Source organism: Acanthopagrus latus, chromosome 16, assembly GCF_904848185.1.
Source record: "Acanthopagrus latus isolate v.2019 chromosome 16, fAcaLat1.1, whole genome shotgun sequence".
In the NCBI taxonomy this organism is placed as follows: Eukaryota; Metazoa; Chordata; class Actinopteri; order Spariformes; family Sparidae; genus Acanthopagrus; species Acanthopagrus latus.
The window spans coordinates 4,280,948-4,299,408 of NC_051054.1; the positions used below are offsets into that span (position 1 = coordinate 4,280,948).

At 44.1% G+C, this 18,461-nt stretch overlaps 2 protein-coding genes and 1 long non-coding RNA gene across 7 annotated transcripts in view; 2 read left to right on the forward strand and 1 right to left on the reverse strand.

The window, feature by feature from the left end:
* Positions 1-10,171, forward strand: part of numb (NUMB endocytic adaptor protein) — a 41,626-nt gene extending 31,455 nt beyond the window's left edge. The window contains exons 4-11 of one of the 4 annotated variants that reach the window (XM_037071613.1): positions 3,811-3,843; positions 4,556-4,630; positions 5,113-5,253; positions 5,446-5,650; positions 5,750-6,049; positions 6,168-6,311; positions 6,926-7,063; positions 7,892-10,171. In XM_037071613.1, the coding sequence (XP_036927508.1) occupies positions 3,811-3,843; positions 4,556-4,630; positions 5,113-5,253; positions 5,446-5,650; positions 5,750-6,049; positions 6,168-6,311; positions 6,926-7,063; positions 7,892-8,649 (1,794 nt within the window). In that variant the 3' untranslated portion in view covers positions 8,650-10,171. The remainder of the gene's footprint in view (positions 1-3,810; positions 3,844-4,555; positions 4,631-5,112; positions 5,254-5,445; positions 5,651-5,749; positions 6,050-6,167; positions 6,312-6,925; positions 7,064-7,891) is intronic. The other 3 variants (XM_037071615.1, XM_037071614.1, XM_037071616.1) reach the window with 3 other exon arrangements.
* On the reverse strand, positions 1,649-3,804 carry LOC119004582. The gene is made up of 2 exons (XR_005070253.1): positions 3,327-3,804; positions 1,649-3,239 (listed from the first exon to the last, which is right to left on the reverse strand). It is a non-coding gene; the product is annotated as an uncharacterized LOC119004582 (long non-coding RNA).
* A 616-nt stretch (positions 10,172-10,787) lies between the features above and the next one.
* On the forward strand, positions 10,788-18,239 carry exd2 (exonuclease 3'-5' domain containing 2). Of its 2 annotated transcripts, none has more exons than XM_037072146.1 (10): positions 10,788-10,877; positions 11,847-11,917; positions 12,028-12,473; positions 12,590-12,846; positions 12,935-13,061; positions 13,560-13,870; positions 14,107-14,213; positions 15,364-15,499; positions 15,819-16,187; positions 16,862-18,239. In XM_037072146.1, the coding sequence occupies exons 3-10, from the start codon at positions 12,069-12,071 to the stop codon at positions 17,076-17,078; spliced, it is 1,929 nt and encodes a 642-aa protein (XP_036928041.1). In that variant the 5' UTR covers positions 10,788-10,877; positions 11,847-11,917; positions 12,028-12,068; the 3' UTR covers positions 17,079-18,239. The 2 variants fall into 2 exon arrangements, with proteins under 2 accessions (XP_036928041.1, XP_036928042.1); XM_037072147.1 differs by having other exon boundaries at positions 12,028-12,458.
* The last annotated feature ends 222 nt before the right edge of the window (positions 18,240-18,461 follow it).

Sequence of the window (18,461 nt, forward strand, 5' to 3'; positions counted from 1 at the left end):
TCACATTACAGCAAATACCACAAAACAATCACTGCTGGTCTAGGTGCTTGTTCATTCAGATGAAAGAAGCTTAACTAGACTTTAAATTTAAATGCCATCAGACAGGAAAAATAGCATAGCAGGAGAGGGTTAGATCCACATAAAAATATCACCCTTCAATGATTCAGCAATAAACAAAAGATCTAAATCATGAGCCTTAATCAGCATTCAGATTGGTTCCTATAAACATCATTTTCACCAGGCAAATGAAGAATGACGAGCAATCCAGTCAGACTGGCAGCTCGGCACCATTTGTGTTTGATTTCATGTCTCAATTTTTAGATGAGATGAATTAATTATTTTTTTTTCCGGTGTTGTCAGGAGCTCTTTGAGAAAAATGGAAATCAGTCTGGTTGTATTTGTGAGAGTACTTGGGAACACAACATTTCATAATATTGGACTGTTAATTTTTCTTATCATTCAGCGCCAGTGCTCAGTGCAGCGGAGGAGTCACTCTGCCCTTCATTTCTGATTTATTTTTTTGTGACAAGAGTCAGGTTGTTAAGTGTGTGGCCTGCCAAGCTGTGATCGTGTGTTACTCTGTCTGCAGTGACGCAACTAAAGAAGAAATGTGAAGTGATTCGACTGACAAAATGAGGTTTGACTTGAGGGGTTCTCAACTCATGATCTGAATCATAGATGTTCACATCTAATGCCGTTTGAGGTCTCTGTGAAAAGTTTTATAATCTTTGTTATGATGGGGCCAGCAAGGCGGATTCTGCTGCCTGGAACAGAGCAAAATGGTGATATACAGTGTTACCGCCCCTGCTGCCACTTATCTGTGTTAAATCTAAATTGTCCAGACCAAAGAAGAGCCACCCTTTAAGCAGATATACAATTAGCGTGGCCCTGATAGTTCCCAGTTCGTCCTCACTGACTCTCTAATAAGCTATCTGTTGCCATGCAACGAATACAGTTCCTACCAACAGAGAGGATGTGAATTGATATTGCTCAGCAGCAAACTCTACTTCCAGGAACTAATAAATAAATTTGCTCAGGAACCAGGCCCCACACCTGTAGGCACTTAATATCTGGTGAGGGCCGTTTCCTGAAAATGAGCTAAGAGCAGACCGACGGCACAAACAGCCCCAACACAAGCTAAGAGCAGAGAGATGAAGAACAGGGAGCACAAATAAGAAGGAACAACATGAAAGAGTGTGTGTATGTGAGTGTGTGTAGGTTTCCATCCTGTGCTGGAGGGTGTGTGTTGGTGGTCTAGCTGTCAATGTGTGTGTCTGACAGCTACAGCTCAGAGCCAACTCTATTGTATTCCCAGCAGCCTTTGGGACGGTAATGAGAGTTTTCTCACAGCTCCGCCACCCGTGACTCAGAGGGGAGGATGGAGGCGGGTGGTGGAGGAGGAGGAGGAGGAGGAGGAGGCTGCACTGCGGCACCATCAACCTCCAAGCTGCCCTTTTGCGTTGTCATCATGACATCACTTCCTGCTGCTGTTGGCTGTTGGCCCGAGGCTGGAGGTGTATTCTGTGTTTTGGCAGTGGGAGTGTTTTTGATTTTGTAACTCGGGAGCTCATAGTGACCTGGAGTGTTTCCTGTGTGTAGTCAGGGTGGAGCTCAAACAGCAGGAGATGCTGAAAGAATTTCAATTGTATTTTGTACATGAACACCCAGTAGCCTCAGGGCACACCATTGACAATTCATCTGAGTCCATCAGACAGTGTGTATAAGCTGGTGGTTTAAGCTAAATATTTCATAGTGTCATGACATAAAGAACTTCCTTAGATCCAAGTGTAACTCTGCCATCGCCCATTGGTATGTGGACTTCCATTTTAAAGCCTTGAGTTTGACGTTATAGCTGTCACCATCTTGGTCTTTTGGAGTCAGAAGTGACCGTATTTGATATATCGATTAAATATCGACCTGTCACAGATATATCAGTATCACCCCCCTGCTGGCTGTTGGAAAGAATTGGGGCCTAAGGTTTCACTTTTCAGACCAGGGAGCTCGATCCATTTTTAATACCCTTCCGCCCTCCTTTGGAGATGATTTCTGAGTATGTATATTTACCCAGAGCTACGTGATCTCAGCTCAGCTCAACAAAAAAACTGTCACAAAGAACAATTATTATTCTCACCGGGAATCATGATTTAAAGGCAACCTTCCTCCTTCTTCTAGCTGCGCAGGGTGGTGGTTTTAAATCTTTGACAACCTGTCAGGCGCAGAAGCATCTCTTCTGTCTCCTCTGATAAAGTACTCTCGCTCTCGCTCAATAGATATCGCTGTTTCATGTTGGTAGCAAATGTTGTAAGGTGTGAATTGTTGCTCAAAGTAGGCGAGCGGCAGATGTTACGCAAGATGTGTGATTCGTTGTTGCACATCCTGCCTAGTGGTTAGTGCTGTTTTGATGCAAACCGCTTGCTGGTAGTACCACTGAAAGGTTTGCAGCGTTGGCTATTTTAAAAAGAGGTAAAGTTTGCACATTATTATTTGTGAAGCTTGTTGGCTGCAAAGTGGTTTTCCTGCTTCAGTTGTTTGATTTTTTTTGCCATGTTGGCTTCACCTTGATCTTTCAAAACTCAGCTGTCCTTTCTGCCCAGAAAGCTTTTCTCCCCTTCTGTAGCTTCATCCCAGTTCACACATTGAATGCCTGAATGTTGTGTTACTTTTTTGTTTCGTGTTATACATTTTTTTGTCTTTTTAAGCAGGTTTTTATTGTGGTGTTGCAGAGAAAATATCTCCAATTCCCCTCCCCCAACACTTGCCCTCCCATTGAAGCTAACTCAACCCTGTAGCGATTTGTTTCCTCTAACCATAGCTTACTAATACTTGCTGTGTAAACTCTACCATCATCTGCATGTCTGTTTTGCTCTCACAAACACACGTACACGCACTAACAAGTGCTTAGCTCATTTCAAATGAATCTCTGGTGCTGGTTAACACGTTAAATCATGCATTAACATGGCGCTCAGAGTGCCGTCTCCACCATGGCTGTGTAACAGGAGCAGAGTGGCACTCCTTTTCACAGCTTATGGGGAGGAGAGGAACTCTCTGGGGAAGAAGGGAGGATTAAGACTAGGTCGGGGTCTGGTTCTGGTTTCTTTATGTGGTCACGGCGGCCTAAACTTGACCCCCGACTCTTGCCCGAATGGTGAATAGTCACAGGTTTGACTCAGAGGTCAAACCGCCATCTGTGGGAATCTGTTTCTGTCTGCTGAACAACCATGGAGTGACCACGTCTCGGTCTAGGAATCAGAAGAGAAAAGAATGAAAATGGGATTTGGGATTTGGGATTATCTCCTCCAGATACTCACGTAGACACACTCCCACACCTGAGGGTCCGCCATCTTTATCTCCTCCGTCCAGGCAGCTTGGTGTGCTGTGTTAGCTGTGGGACTGTACAGCCGTGTAGGGTTTGTTGTTGTTTGTTTATTTAAATCACAGAAGAAACCTCGGGGTGTCACTTCCTGCTGTCGCGAGGGCTCTGCTGGGAACAATGATATGGTTTATCGGCTTCCTGTGTGATAGTACTAATCATCATTAAGACAATAACAACCACAACATCACCCATCAAAACCTCCATGAGTATGGAATCATGTGGAGCTACTTGATCCATCGCTTCACTCACTCACTCACTCATAACACAGCTTCACCTCCACCTATGAAAAAGAAAGAAAAAAAACCCCAAATCAAATCCCTTCCTCTGGGCTCCAGACAATTTTTAGACTTCTTAGGTAACATTTTCATGCCTTGTTCCTCCCCCCGTCTCCTCCACCCCTCTCACCCACCCTCCCTTCTTACCACATCCACTTCCAGGACAGGAAATTCTTCAAAGGATTCTTTGCAAAAGTAAGTTATTGCTTTGTGTGTCTTGAGTGTATCTCTTTTATTATGAGCGTTATTATTATTTTTCCTTCTCTCACGTAACACCTCACCTCCTTTGATCACATCTGAAGGCTGGAAGAAACACACACTCGTACACAAAGCGGGTGGGGGGCGTCTGTTTGGAGAGAGACAAACACAATGATGCATGTGTCTTTGAGCAGGTGGGGTGGTTTAGGCTGGGGTGGGGCACTTTTTTTTGTGTTTCCGTGTGTGTGTGTGTGTGTTTGTGTTTTGTATTAACAGGCGTGCCTTCTCTCCCTTCAGCTCTTCTTCAAATGAACCAAGAATTGAACAATGAACAGTTTGTGTGAATGTACTTTCTTGTGAACACACAAATACTTTATTGTTGTTATTCTAACAAACGGGGCCACCACTGTTGACTGCATCAGTGCACCGTTTCTCAAAACCAAACCTCTTGTTTCTTTTATTAAATTTGGGGTCCTACTGAATGACACAGCACTCAGAAAAAAACTACTTCTCTTTCATGTCTTACCTGGTGTTTTCTCTTTGTTTACAGGTGTGCTTTGTGTGTGTGTGTGTGTGTGTCAACTGTCTTTTTTATGACTAGGTGCCAAGAAATGGTACAAAGGGAAAGGAATTTATTGGGGCATGAAGGGACAACAGAAAGTGTCCTTGTTTCTTACCCCTACCTGTTCCTGTTGTGTTTTGTTCACAGGCTGGGAAGAAGCCAGTGCGAGCCGTGTTGTGGGTGTCGGCAGACGGTCTTCGCGTTGTAGACGACAAAACAAAGGTAATAAGTTCCTTCAGTCGTTCATCACAGGCTCAGATACACTTTGATCAAAAAGAAAGCGCGGCCAGAGGAAGTAGACGTGGCTTTAGTGAAGGCGGAAGCTGCTGAGCGCCAGTAGTTAATGATAGTGAGCCTGCCTTACTTCTGGTCTAGTGACCTGCAAAGGGCCCTCCTTGAAAATGTGTACTCAGTGCACCTGCAGGATCAGATATAAGTTAACCATAAAGGTTACATTGACCCCTGCTGGAAGAAACCAGAACTACATCAAACCTTTTTGTTAGGGCACCTGCTTTGATGACCAGTGTTCATGACTTCTGTGAAGCATTTTCCATTTTATGACAGATGGATGTTTATGAAACGAAGAGAGAGACTTCTTTTTTTTACCCTTTTACACACCTGTAGTGATGAGCTTTGTTGTCAAAGACCTGAGACAAATAGAAAGTTTTTTACCAACATCATTTCACTGATGATGCTTTTTGCAGGACTTGATTCTGGACCAGACAATAGAGAAGGTGTCATTCTGCGCTCCGGATCGTAACTTTGAGAGGGCGTTCTCTTACATCTGCAGAGACGGCACCACGCGACGCTGGATCTGTCATTGTTTTATGGCCATTAAAGACTCAGTAAGCACCCATCCTGCAATACTGTTAAATCATAATTGATGTTCAGTACATGTTTGAAGACTGCTCACACTTCCGATGAAATATTTAGGACATATAATGTCTTTAATGTGTTTCATTAAATCTTTATAATGGGTTTTTACCCTGTTCATAACTGGTTTTATGACCTTATTTTTTTTGCATTGTCTTTTTCAGGGCGAGCGTCTCAGTCACGCTGTGGGTTGTGCATTTGCCGCCTGTCTGGAGCGAAAACAGAAACGGGAGAAGGAGTGTGGGGTCACGGCAACCTTTGACGCCAACAGAACCACTTTCACTCGTGAAGGCTCATTTCGTGTTACTACGGCAACAGAGGCGGCAGAACGGGAGGAAGTCATGAGGCAGCTACAGGATGCTAAAAATGGTCTGTAAATGTAGTCAATTTAACGTCAACACAAGTCAGAATTGGTGGGGTTTTTTTTTTTTAAAGTTTAATTTCATTGCTTGAATTTTTCTCTTACAGCAGAGACAGATGTTAATGTTGCTGGAAACTCGACCATGGGTGTGACGAACTCTGCGGCACACCAGACGGGAGGCTCACCATCCCCCTCGTCTTCCCCGCCTCCCTCTCTGGCCACCCTGGGACCCCAGGCGATACCACGCAGACACGCACCGGCCGATGTTATCGCCAGACAGGGCTCCTTCAGGGGCTTCCCGGTCCTCAGTCAGAAGACTTCTCCCTTCAAACGACAGCTGTCACTGCGAATGAACGAGCTGCCCTCCACCATGCAGCGCAAGTCTGACTTCCCCATGAAGAACACAGGTGAGGCCAAACTGTCAGGCTGTGCATTAGCAGGAGGAGGACAGCCCAGGTAAAGAAGCTGCTCCCTAGTCTGTAGTTTGCTTCTATTATTAACTTTTCTCTCGTGTTTCCCCTCCAGTCCCGGAGGTAGAAGGAGAAAGCGACAGCATCAGCTCGCTGTGCACGCAGATCACATCGGCTTTCAGTGGACCCCCGGAGGACCCCTTCTCCTCGGCACCAATGCCCAAACCAGCTTCATCCCCACAGTCTCCTGTCGCACCAGGTAACACCAACAAAACCTCTTCTTAAATCCTTAATATCTAACATGTGTAGCTCAGTCCTTTGGACTAATTAGACATTTTTGCTGCTCTGTATTAACCGTTTCAATGAATGAGTTCCAGTTGGCAAGAAATGGCTAATCTTCTAGCATTGATTAAAAAAACTGAATCATAATGTAGAGCAACATTTTTTAGCTTCTTGTGGTTATAAAAAGACATTAATTTAGAATAGAATTTATTTATTTTTTTTGCACTTGCCAGGCCAAACTTCCTCTCTCCCTAGGGGAGAAGGGAAGTACACACTAATAGATTGGTTGTTTGCTGCAGGAGACCGCCAAATGTTCTCAGTGGCCAACATTTGTGGCCAACAGTCTCATTCATTGCCCACATTCTGGCTGAATTTCTTTGTCATTCAGCTCTGTAGGAAGGGACTAGACTTCCAGCGACGATTGTTATGCTTGCAGTTAGAGAATGTGTGCCTGCTCACATTTGTAACGTGTAAATTACGTGTGTGATTAACACTTGCACGTTAATATTGTGCATGTCTAACAAAAGATCGCTCCACGTCACCCGACACACAGGCTTGCTCGTACTAGCTTCTGTCTCTTATCTGCTGTAGTGAACGGCACAGCTCCCGCCTTCTCTGTTCCTGCTGCTGCTACTGCTAACCCCACAGTTCTGCCCCCCGCTCTGCCTGCTCGAGACACTAACCCCTGGGCTAAGACCCCAGCAGGGGCCCCGGCCTCGGCACAGCCAGGTAAGCAGCACTTCAGAGAGGCTAAATTGAAAAAGTTTGCTATCACAGGGAACACTCCTATACTTGCATCATGTTGTCGAAGATGGGACCAGAATACATGGATGTCAAGTTGTTTAGGAAATATGTTTGATGGTTGGTGGAAAGTCCAGCACATAACCTGGCATCATAGCAATGGCAAACTGTTGTTGTTACACATCATTTTTTTATGAATTAAATAGATTATATATAATGTGTGTATAAGTGAGCTTTGGATGTGATGTTGGGCTGATTTTGTTCCCTTCAAAAAGAGTCAGGTAAGCTGTTTTCAGTCTTTATGTTAAAGGCTGATAGCGGTATTGGTAAACCTTGGCCCCTTATCTACATATTTTGGTGTGTATGGTTCATACTTACCAGACATCTTGTAATCGGTCCAGTAGATCTCCTCAGATGGCTACAGTTGCTGCAGTTTAATCCTGTGGGGCAACTGTGACAAAGTTACATGTGCTAAAAGTGCTTGTTTTTGCCCCTGGCAAGCGAAAGTTTTTATTCCAAGTGTCGGACAACAAAACTGAAACGATTCCAACAGATATAGGCCTTTTTTTTGTTTAATAAGTATTAATCATTTACACACCCAAACACAGTATAGGGCCCAGGTTTAAGAATATCTAAATTCCATTTTAAGCTAAGAAAAGCTAAGCTGGCCAGCTGCTGTCTATGGATCTTCTTTTTTATTTCTCCAACAGAAAGCCAATGAACACACTATTTTCCCCCAAATTTCAATCTAGTTCTTTAGATCAGTTTTTGACATGTATTCATGCATATTTATTTCTGTTCACTTTCTGCCAACAGGAAGTAACTGGTCATCCCCTACTCCAGTGATAGTGGTCCCCCCCACATCCTCCCCAGTCATGCCCTCCCACAAACGCACACCATCAGAAGCAGATCGCTGGTTAGAAGAAGTTACGAAGTCGGTCCGTGCCCCGCAGCCTAATCCAAACATGGCAGCAGCGACGCCACCCAACCAGCCGTTCACAGCCCCCATGCCGGTGCCTGTGGCGTCTGCTCCCTCTGTTCCCCCGGTGGCCTTCATGTCCTCTCTGCCCTCCACCGTGCCCATGTTGCCCCCTCGCCAGCCCGCCTTCCACTCTCAGGCTCCAGCCTCCTACCCGATGCCGAACGGGCTGCCGTTCCCTCAGCCCAGCGTGCCTGTGGTTGGCATCACTCCCTCACAGATGGTGGCTCATGTGTTCGGCTCCGCCACGCAACCCCAGCCATTCCCCGTCCCGGCCTCCACCACACCCCAGCATGATGCCCAGGCTGTCGCCAACGTCAGCCCGTTTATCAAACCCCCACAGGCCACAGCAATGAACCCTGCTCCCCTCCAGCCATCTAATGGTAGTGTGACCTTCAATGGGGCAGACAGCTGGGCTGCTTCGTCCCAACTCGCTCCATCATCCCCAGCCACTCAGCCCCTCCCACCGCCGCAGGAAGATGCCTTTGAGGCCCAGTGGGCAGCATTGGAGGGCCGTTCACGCCAGCGCACCACACCCTCTCCGACAAATCCCTTCTCCACTGAGCTGCACAAGACCTTTGAGATCCAGCTCTGAAGACTGTTTGAAGTTAGAAAGAACTGGCGATAAGGAGGCCATTTTAGACGAGGGAGCAGACAGGTTATTGACTAAAGAAGAAAGGGGAATGTCCTCCTGTCTCTCTTCATCTCGGTTTCAGTGGACAAGCTCAGCAGGGGAGAGACGGTGGAGGGCAGTGGGTGAATCAGCAGGGAGCAGATCTGTGCACAACAGTAAGGGGAGAAAAAAAACAAAGCAGGTTGCTGTTAACGAGGGTGCAGCTCCCCAGGCATTTCATTAGCATCGTCTGTATTGTTTTGTTTGTGCTGTGGAGCGCAAGGTCGTCATTACCCTGTGGAATATCTGTGCTGAGCCACACCCAGGCCCCAGTCAGCCCCCTACCACCCACCCAGGTGTGGTGGCTCCCCTTCCCTGCCCACCTTCACTCAGCCCTGCTCCCAGCGCCCCCTGTTGACAGGACGAGACCTCCCTCACCTGGCAGAAGAACTGCAGCACTGAGAGAACTCATCTTCCAGATGAGAAGTTCTCATTAACAACTTCCCAATCAGAAGAATAGAGTGAGACAATGCCAAAATCTTTATTTTTATGCATTAAGTATATTTTAAATAGCTTTGGAATCTAACAGAAGAGTTGTAAGTAATCGTGCCAAAGGCACAGGCTAGCTACAATGAGTTACATGTTCGTGTATACAAGAAATGACCGTATATATTATACATAAATATATATATATATATCTATAAAGAATCTATACTGTACACACAGCTCACAGCAGTGCTAATTTTTAATGTGATGTAAAGAGATTTTGTGAAGGGACAGCTGCTTTACTTTCGTGTTTTATTGTTTTATTTTTGAAGAAAAATCTTTTGATTTCCGTCTGTTCCATCCTGTGATTGGATGCGAAGCATCTCACTGTAAATAGGGAATCATTGCAGCAACAATCAATGTGGACCTAGCAATGGTGGTGGTGCCCAGCTGGTTGCCTCTCTTACCTGTGCTCAGTTTTCAGTAGTTTAGTACACATCAGAACTTCACATTTTACTTTTTTCTGTCTTCATTGTCGTTCTTTTTTTGTGTGATAATCGTTTTTTTTTTTCTTATTTTGTTTTTTTTATTTAACAGAGTAGGATGAGTCATCTCCTCTTTCTCCACATCTTATATTATTATTTTTTAAGTAGTTGATTTCTAAACTTTTATTTTGCACAAGCACTAAAGTAGATGATTTGACCTCACAGGTGACCTTGATCAACATGGGTTAGTCAGTTGCGTTGCTGCCTGCTGAGCTGCCCTGACCTCCGTTAGCCTGCTGGGGTTCTGACGGTCAGCAGAAAACTACAGGGAGATAAATAATTAAAAAAAACAAAAACCGTTTCATCTCTCACTGTCATGATTTCTCTCTGTCATGTTTTTATTTTTTTAAATCAAACCTGTGAATACGATCTATTATCTGATCTATTTTTCCATTTTGTAATTATTTCATTACTTTATTCCACTTCTTCGGTTGAAGCTAAAAGATTGAATAAATTGATGGTGGTAGAGGAAACGTGGTCTGTGTTCTTGAGTGAAAACCTTCATGTTCATGCAAACAGCAGAATCTGTTTCACACTGATAATGAAACAGGTAATACTCCTTGGGGTACAATTATTTTTATGTTTTCATAAAAAACAACAAACATTCAGTGATTCCATCTGTTAAAATGTAAAAAAAAACAAAAACAAACAACAGAAAAAACCTTCATTTGGTTTGTTCGTAAATCCAGTTTATTTAATCTCTAATAAAAATAATGATTAGTTGCAGGCCTTGTAGACGCATACATAATATTTAAAGAAATCAATGGATTTCAAGGAAAATAATTGCAGGTTACAAGAAATTTTGCTGCTGAGTAGATTATATTCTTTTGACAATTCATGTCTTTGCACTTAAGCAATAAGCATCACAAAAGCATGTAGGGTGCAATTACATATAATATAATATACTTATAATTATATTACACTATATTCAAACAGATAAGATTATATAAACAGTGTTGTTGAGCAAATAGTTTCCTGTGTGGCTGCAGCAGTGATGCTGTTGTGTTGGTTTTGCCTGTTGTTACTCCCTCCGGCCGACAGGTGTCGCTGGCCGGAGATCTGCGCCCCGGTGCGGCAGCGCCATTATAAATACAGGCCGGAAGACATGGTTCAGTTCAGCAAAGTAAAGCAAGTGTACATGTGTGAAAAACTGGCGTTGTGTTGTGTTAACACGTAAAGGTAAGACTCAAACTTCTCGTATCAGTACATAGAAGTTTTATTTGTTGTTATGCATTAATGTGTTACGTTCAGCGGCAGTTAGACGGGCTGTATAAACCGCAGAGGTGACAAGTTAGCAAATTAACCGGCTAGCTGTAGCTGCTAACCAGGAAAGCGCTGTGTAAACTTCGCTTTAATGGGCAAATCTAACTAGGCTAAGACATGAACTCATGCCCGACGATATTACCTGTGGAATAAGTTTTCATTTCAGGAGAGAGAGTAGTTTTTGACGATGTTGTGCCACATCTGGTGGTTAGTAGAAGTTGTGCTGCTAATGCTAGTTGCTAGCTAACTGATAGCCTTGCGTTCACTTCAGCTGTCAATTGACAGCACACACACCAGAGCTCGGTGCTGCATATGAACTCGTGTGAACCCTAAGACTTAATCACGTAACAAGACACTTTTCAATTTAAAGAGCGCTGCTGTCCATCCTGGTCTTGGATTAAGCTTAGTGGCTTGCTAACAACCATTAGCAAGCGAGCTAAATAGGTAGCTAACGTGGCACAACTTGACCTGTGTAACACAAAATCCAGTGACCCAGTAAATTATTGCCTGTCTTGGCACTGCAAGCTGTTTTTTTAGTCGGACGTTATTTACTTCTCTAGCTGCTTGTTACCAAACATGGCGCCTCTGTAGTGTTTACAGTTGTAGACAGGATCTAACATTTTGATAGTTCTAAGTTAGAGAAAAGCGAATTTGATCACAGGACACAGACAGGAGCACATATGTGTTAATACCTGCTCTGTTTATCAGGGTCACATAATCTGACACATCAGTTTTGGGTTCATTGACATCACATCTATCAAGTTCGTTTTTTTTTTTTTTTTATGCACAAGTTTCTCCATCGGATAATGTCAAACACAGATGAAACATTAAATATACTGTTTGTTTATTAATGGGGGGGCTGTTGTGTTGATTTTCTTGCTCCAGAGAGATGCAGTTCCTGCACAGATCACAGAAACGGAGCCAGATTTACATGGGACCCCACTGACACAGGAGAGGTGAGACATCACTCACCTTTTCCTAACAAGAGTTCAGTTTAGGACATGCAGATCTGAACACTGTCGATCAACTGGGCTTGTGGATTGTTTTTGTTTTTTTGCTGTTATAGGTTTGCACTTTTCAGCCAGCTTAAGATCACTACAAGCCAACATGTCTCATCGAGGGCCTTTAACTGCTGTCATAACAACAGTATTAGGGGCCACTTTAGGAGGGCTGCTCATATGGCGAGTTTACCGAACGAAAAGGAGGAAGCTGCCTTCCGTTCAGAAGGCGGCTGATCCTGTGGAAGCTCCGTGTCCTGTGGAAAAGGAGTTTCCAGCCGTGGAGTATCAGCTCACCCAAACACCTCTCCAGGCGAAAGAGTTGAAGGCTGTGGAGTGTCAGACCACACAACTGCCGCTTCTGCAGATACCGTCTTCCGAACAGCTGCTTGGGGCGAAACCAGTGATGGTGAGCTCTGAGGAGGAGTGGCTGCAGCTGTGGCCACTGATGCAGAAGGAGCTGTCTGTCCTACCTGTGCTGGGGCTTGACTGTGAATGGGTAAAAGTCGCCGCCGTAAGAAATACCTTTCTCATGTTTTTATATACCAAGAGGAAAAATAACGTTTCCTCTAACATTTCAAAACTGCTCCTGTTTTTTTTTTCTGACCTGGCTGTCGTTTCCCGTCACAGGTTTCTGTGAAAGGCAGAGCCTCTGCGGTCTCTCTTTTACAGATGGCTACATATTCAGGTCTGTGTGTCCTGGTGAGGCTGCAGGCGTTTCGCAGCAGCCTGCAGACTTTCCCTCTCAGCTTAATGGAAGTCCTCCGAGACCCTCACATTTTGAAAGTCGGCGTCGGTTGCTATGAAGACGGAAAGCGTCTGACGCGTGACTACGGTCTGTCGATGACATGTACAGTTGACCTGCGCTACCTTGCCTTAAGACAAAGGTAGAGTCTGTTTCTTACTATTTGTTTATGCTGGCCATGTTGTTTGTAACTTGCAAATGATCCTTTTGAATTCTGTCTCCATTTTCAGGCTAACTACAGTGAATAATGGCCTCAGTCTGAAGTCTCTGGCAGCAGATCTGTTGAATGTATCTCTAGATAAATCTCTGGCGCTGCGCTGCAGTGACTGGGAGGCAGATCAACTGACCCTGGAGCAGGTGATGATTTATTATATTTCAGTACTCCCCACATTTTTCATACTTCACATTTTCAGCTCTCCTCAATGAATAAATCAGCACTTTTAGATGATTGAGGAGTGTGAGGAGCTATTTTGAGTGTCCTCCGTTCTAGAAATCAATTTCATTTTCCCATTTGACAACATTCGGTGACTGACAGTTGGAGTGCTTCACAGCTAAAATTGGCATGAAACTCTCCTGGTTGAATCATCAGCATAAGAAAATATTTTGTTACTAGCTTGTGAGTATAAACATGTACTGTAAGGTGAGAAGTGAAGATGCATTTTGGCAAGAAACCTTCAATCACAGAGCTTGAAATTCTGCTAATAAGCTGTATTTTGACTTAACTTTGAATTAATTTAAATTTTCCTTCATCTGAGCGGATTAGGTGATAGGGATATTTCCTGGAAACAGGGGCTCCACCCACTTCACTACTTGATACTGTTTTCCTCTAAATGTTTTGTCATTTCTTCACTCCAGATGACTTACGCTGCCAGAGATGCCCAAGTGTCCATCGCTCTCTTCCTTCACCTCCTCAGCCTCAGCTCCGAAGCCGGTCCCGTTTTATCCAGCGGGTGTTCTTACTCTGAGTTGGCCGCCCGCTGCCAGGGCCTGGTGGACGTGCCCTTCAGAGGCCGAGGAGACGGAGAGGACAAAGCCGCTGATGGAGAGAGGAGGCGGAGGACGCGGAAACCACCCACTTATGAAAGCCCGGAGTCTGGAGATCAGCAAGTCCCAGACCCTCGAAAGAATAACAAGAGGAAACCGCTGGGTGTGGGCTATTCTGCCAGGTGAGGATGGATGTCATACTATCAAAGTCAAGAAAATATAACAATCAGCCTTTATTTATTGTCTATAAACAGTTGAAACTCTGCAGAAAGCTGCTGAATGGACAAAAATAGAATGCTAGATGCTGATTTTACCCTTGTGTCTTTACAGTTTTATGATTATTGTTTCAATGAATGTATTGAGTTTTGTTACAGGAAAAAAAAAAATCTCTGAATCAACCTTTCTGTCTCTGTTACAGGAAAAGTCCTCTCTATGATAACTGCTTCCTCCATGCACCAGATAACCAGCCTCTGTGTACCTGCGACAAGAAGAAAGCCAAATGGTACCTAGATAAAGGAATAGGAGGTACACTGGATAACTCCATGTGAACATTACTAACACAGCACAACATTCGTCTTTAAACCTGCTGTGCGGTGCTTTTACATATAAATAACATCTATTACATTGTCAAACTTTGGTAGTAGCTAGCTATATTTCATTTTTCTATTTCACAGTTGTCGACTGTATATCGTGGCACATATAGTCCACACAATGCCTAACCTATTGCTGCCAGAGATACTTTTTTTACATCTTGAATCTTTGGTGACTTTGCCACGCTGCGCACCACAAACAATGTGTTTGTTTTTAAAGCTACAGCAACCAAGAGTATGGTGGGGTCTATGAGGAGCATGTTGACGGTGTTCGGTTAATAACTCACATTGCCAGAAGGGGGAGACAAAAGTTCCGTACTGCAGGTTTAAGATATACAACATGCAATTTATTCCTGAAGTGTGTTCTTTAATTTTCTGGAGGCATTTCTTCATCAGGAGTCATATGATGTAGATATATTGGGTTTTAGTGTTTTTCTCCATGTGTCTCCCATCGACTGTGATACAGCTGTCACCTCAATCTGGCACCAAAGCCAGATGTGGTGACCGAGTGACCCTTCCTTCTTTCTATAGGAAGTCGTTTTTTGTTTTGTTTTTTTATGTCTGGCTGCTTCAATTTAGTCAGTTCACCCACTGCCAACTTGTTTGAATCACAAACACTCAACATGCCTGCCTTAGGCTAACAGCAGTTGAGCAAGTACACACGATGTGACAAAGTTGCATGTTGTAGGTTTTAACTTTTCTGTCAATTCATTGTCACGATCTGAGAGAGTAACCCTGTTATTATCTGCAGGCTCCTGTTAACACCTTGTCTACAACAGCCTCAAAGTGAAAGCAGCCAAATCCTGAGTCACATTTTTAGTACTGCTGCTCTCTGAAGGCATTTTGAAGTGTCAGTCGGTGCCGTTACCCAATTAAGGAGGAAGAAAATAGACTCAGGACACTTGGGGGTCGATGTTGCATGAAACACAAGCTGCTTCACAGTATTTAGTGAAATTTAAAACTCAGAGAAGCAGCTCAAATGTGTCTGGTGGGAACAAGGTGTTGCTCTCAACTTTGGCTTGCATGTCATGATTTCTGCATTTATATCTCTCAACATAAAATTGAAATATCTGTATCTGCCCCAGTTCTCCAGAGTGAAGATCCTTTTGTCGTGAGGTTGCTGTTTGAGCCGTCGGGACGTCCCGACTCCCAACAGGACTATTATCTCACGGCGAAGGAGAATCTGTGTGTGGTCTGTGGCAAAGCAGATTCCTACATCAGGTTTGACTTTTAAGTTAATCTGTAATTTAGGGGGGGTTTTTGCTAAAAAGCTGTCTGGTGTTTTTTTTTGTTTGTTTGTTTGCTTTTTGTCCAAATGCAAAAATTTCCAGGGATATGAGTCAGAGAAAAGCCACAAAATCCTCACCCTTCAGAAGCTTTCACCTTTATTTTTATGTGCTTTTTAATTGACTCAGATAATTGGTCAATAAAAAAAAAAAAACTCTTCCAGGAATACATCACAAAATTTTATGTCATGTTTAATTAAGGTGTGACGCATGAGTTCATGACAGATTAATTCATATTTTCCTACGTCCCACAGGAAAAACATTGTGCCGCATGAGTACAGACGGCATTTTCCCACCGAGATGAAGGACCACAACTCCCACGACATCCTGCTGCTCTGCACCAGCTGCCACGCCGCTTCTAACGTGCACGACGGCTTCCTGAAGCAGCAGCTGGCTGAAGAGTTCTCCGCCCCTCAGGGTTGCGAGGAGGGAGTCCGCCTGCTGGAGGACTCGGACCGAAGGCGGGTTCGCTCGGCGGCTCGGGCTCTGCTCACCGCCGGGGAAGGACTGCCGGAGCAGCGACGAGAGGAGCTGCAGACTTTGATCAAGAGCTTCCTCAACACGGACGAGGAGCAGGAGCTGACGGACGAGGCGCTGCAGCAGGCAGCCGGTTTGGAGACGAGGTGAGTTTACAAAACCAAATAAATCTGTGAATTTAGACTTAAATTTATATCAGTGTGGTTATTTAGTCTTACCTGAGTTTGAAAAGGTTTTCTTCACCTAAACCTCAACCAAATGTTTTATATTTGCCAGTATTATCCTTGCACAACACACAATGCTTAAGACATTAAAGAGACCAACAGATGTTTTGAGCAGGAACTTTTTCTGTTTTTGAAAAAACCTCTGGCCAAACATTTCAATGGTGACACTTTTAAACCACCTCAAACATGAGTTGTTCAGACGGGTGTTTTGAAAAGATGGACGTAGCCTGAATCCTTTGAACCAGAAACCATTCCAAAGACACACCTGTGTCCATCTGCAAGTGAATTTTCTCAATTAATTTGTGAAAAAAAGATATTTTTATTCTTCTTGATCAGAATCGTCACTTCACAGTGGGTGGAACTACTTGTAGAAAAGTTTTACTCCAGTGAAATTCTTCCACTCACTGTATTTGGCACTCATGTAAATGGTGAAGTCAGAATGTAAAACATACGTCCATGTAACACTGCTAATGATAATCCAATACTGGCCCACGTAGTTCATCAGTCTACTGCGCTGCCTGAAGTCTTTGTAGAGGAAGTGATTACACTGTACAGACTCTGCCGTCTCCCTCTGACCGCTCCTCTCTCCTCTGAAGGATCTTTAACGAGGCGTACATCCCTCACGGTCTGAAGGTGGTGCGAGCCCACGCCGAGCGGGGCCTGCAGGGCCTGATGGTCCTGGAGCGTCGCTGGAGGCAGCACTTCCTCAACACCATGCGCCCTCGTCACCTCCCTCCTCTCTGGTCCGTCGACCACAACCACGGCAAGTTGCTCCGCAAATATGGAGCGGACCTGCCCATCAAACTCAACTGAGGACCACACGCAGCTACGGACCAGTTTTCTCCAATCTGTTAATTTTACAAGCCAAATTGCTTTTTTTTTTTAGAGAGAAAATGAACAAGCTTATCTACCAGCAAGGCACCGAAATGTAACCAGCATGTGGTGGCTGCGGCACTCTGAGGTCGTAATGAGTGTGTGTGAGCAAATACACTCGATCTCTGATGGACGATGTTTGACATGCCGAGTGCCGGCGAGCTGCTGCAGCTGCTGGATCGCTACCTGGACCTGAATGAACTGGAGCAGAGACTCTACTTTTGATGAAGATATCAGCACTGATTCTTAAGAACACTAACTACACAACGCCATGGTGGATCAGATTGCATATGGCCACTTTTTTTTAAATCATGAAGAAATCTAATTATTTATGAAATGGTAAAAATATTGAAATTTAAGAACATATTTTAGTAAAAGCTCCAGCCTGCTCTTAACTTCCCCTTATGAAATAAAGTAACCTCCCCGCTCCCCCTCTGCAGGTTAGCAGCTTTTACCTCCATCAGTCTGAGAATGAACGACCGCTTTGCAGAGAGAGGGTCATTTTATTATGACCTTAAATTATTTGGAGCTCCACCCTGCTTTTGTTTTCACTCTATTGTCTGTTTTAAGTCAGTAGATGATGGATACGTTTCCCAGAAGCATCTTGAAATCAGATTTCTGGTCTCGAGGTGCCTGAATGTGTTCCGTTTGCGGGGGGAGACGAAGCGTAAACCACAGTAAAGTTGGCTCCTTTAGTTGATCATTTAAACTCCTGATGTTTTGTGTCCTGCTGCTGACGCTCCAGATGTTCGGGACACCTTCCATGGCTCATGTTTTAATGTGCCTCCTAATCCCCGAATCAAACTGGAGTCGCAGCATCTGGACACGACGACCGCTTTTCAGTCTCACCACGACGTCGTTTCACAGAATCCAACCTGCACAGTGAAGAGAAAGGTGCCAACTCCAATGTGATTTTTCTGAATATTACCTTAACACTAAACCCCTTCCTTTGCAAGGCAGATTTCTCTTTTTGAGTGTGATGAATTTATTTACAACACGGCTGCTTTGTCTTTATCTGTATTTTCCTGAATGTAAGCCCTGAAGCTGTTTTCCTAAATTGTGAATGATAAAAAAATAAATAAAAGTCATGTTTGTATTAACCTTTGGTGATTTGTTTTGTTGTTGAACACAAAGGCTGCAACTGATGATTATATTCATTATCTATTAATCTGCTTATCGTTTTCACAATTAATTGTTTAGTGATGAAGCAGTTAGGGGGATATTGAACATTTTTCAGGCCCTTTGATAGAGAAACTGAGCAGGGACCCCAACTTATGTTTAAAATTCTGGCACTTTGATTTGCAGGTGATGAATACCAGGCAA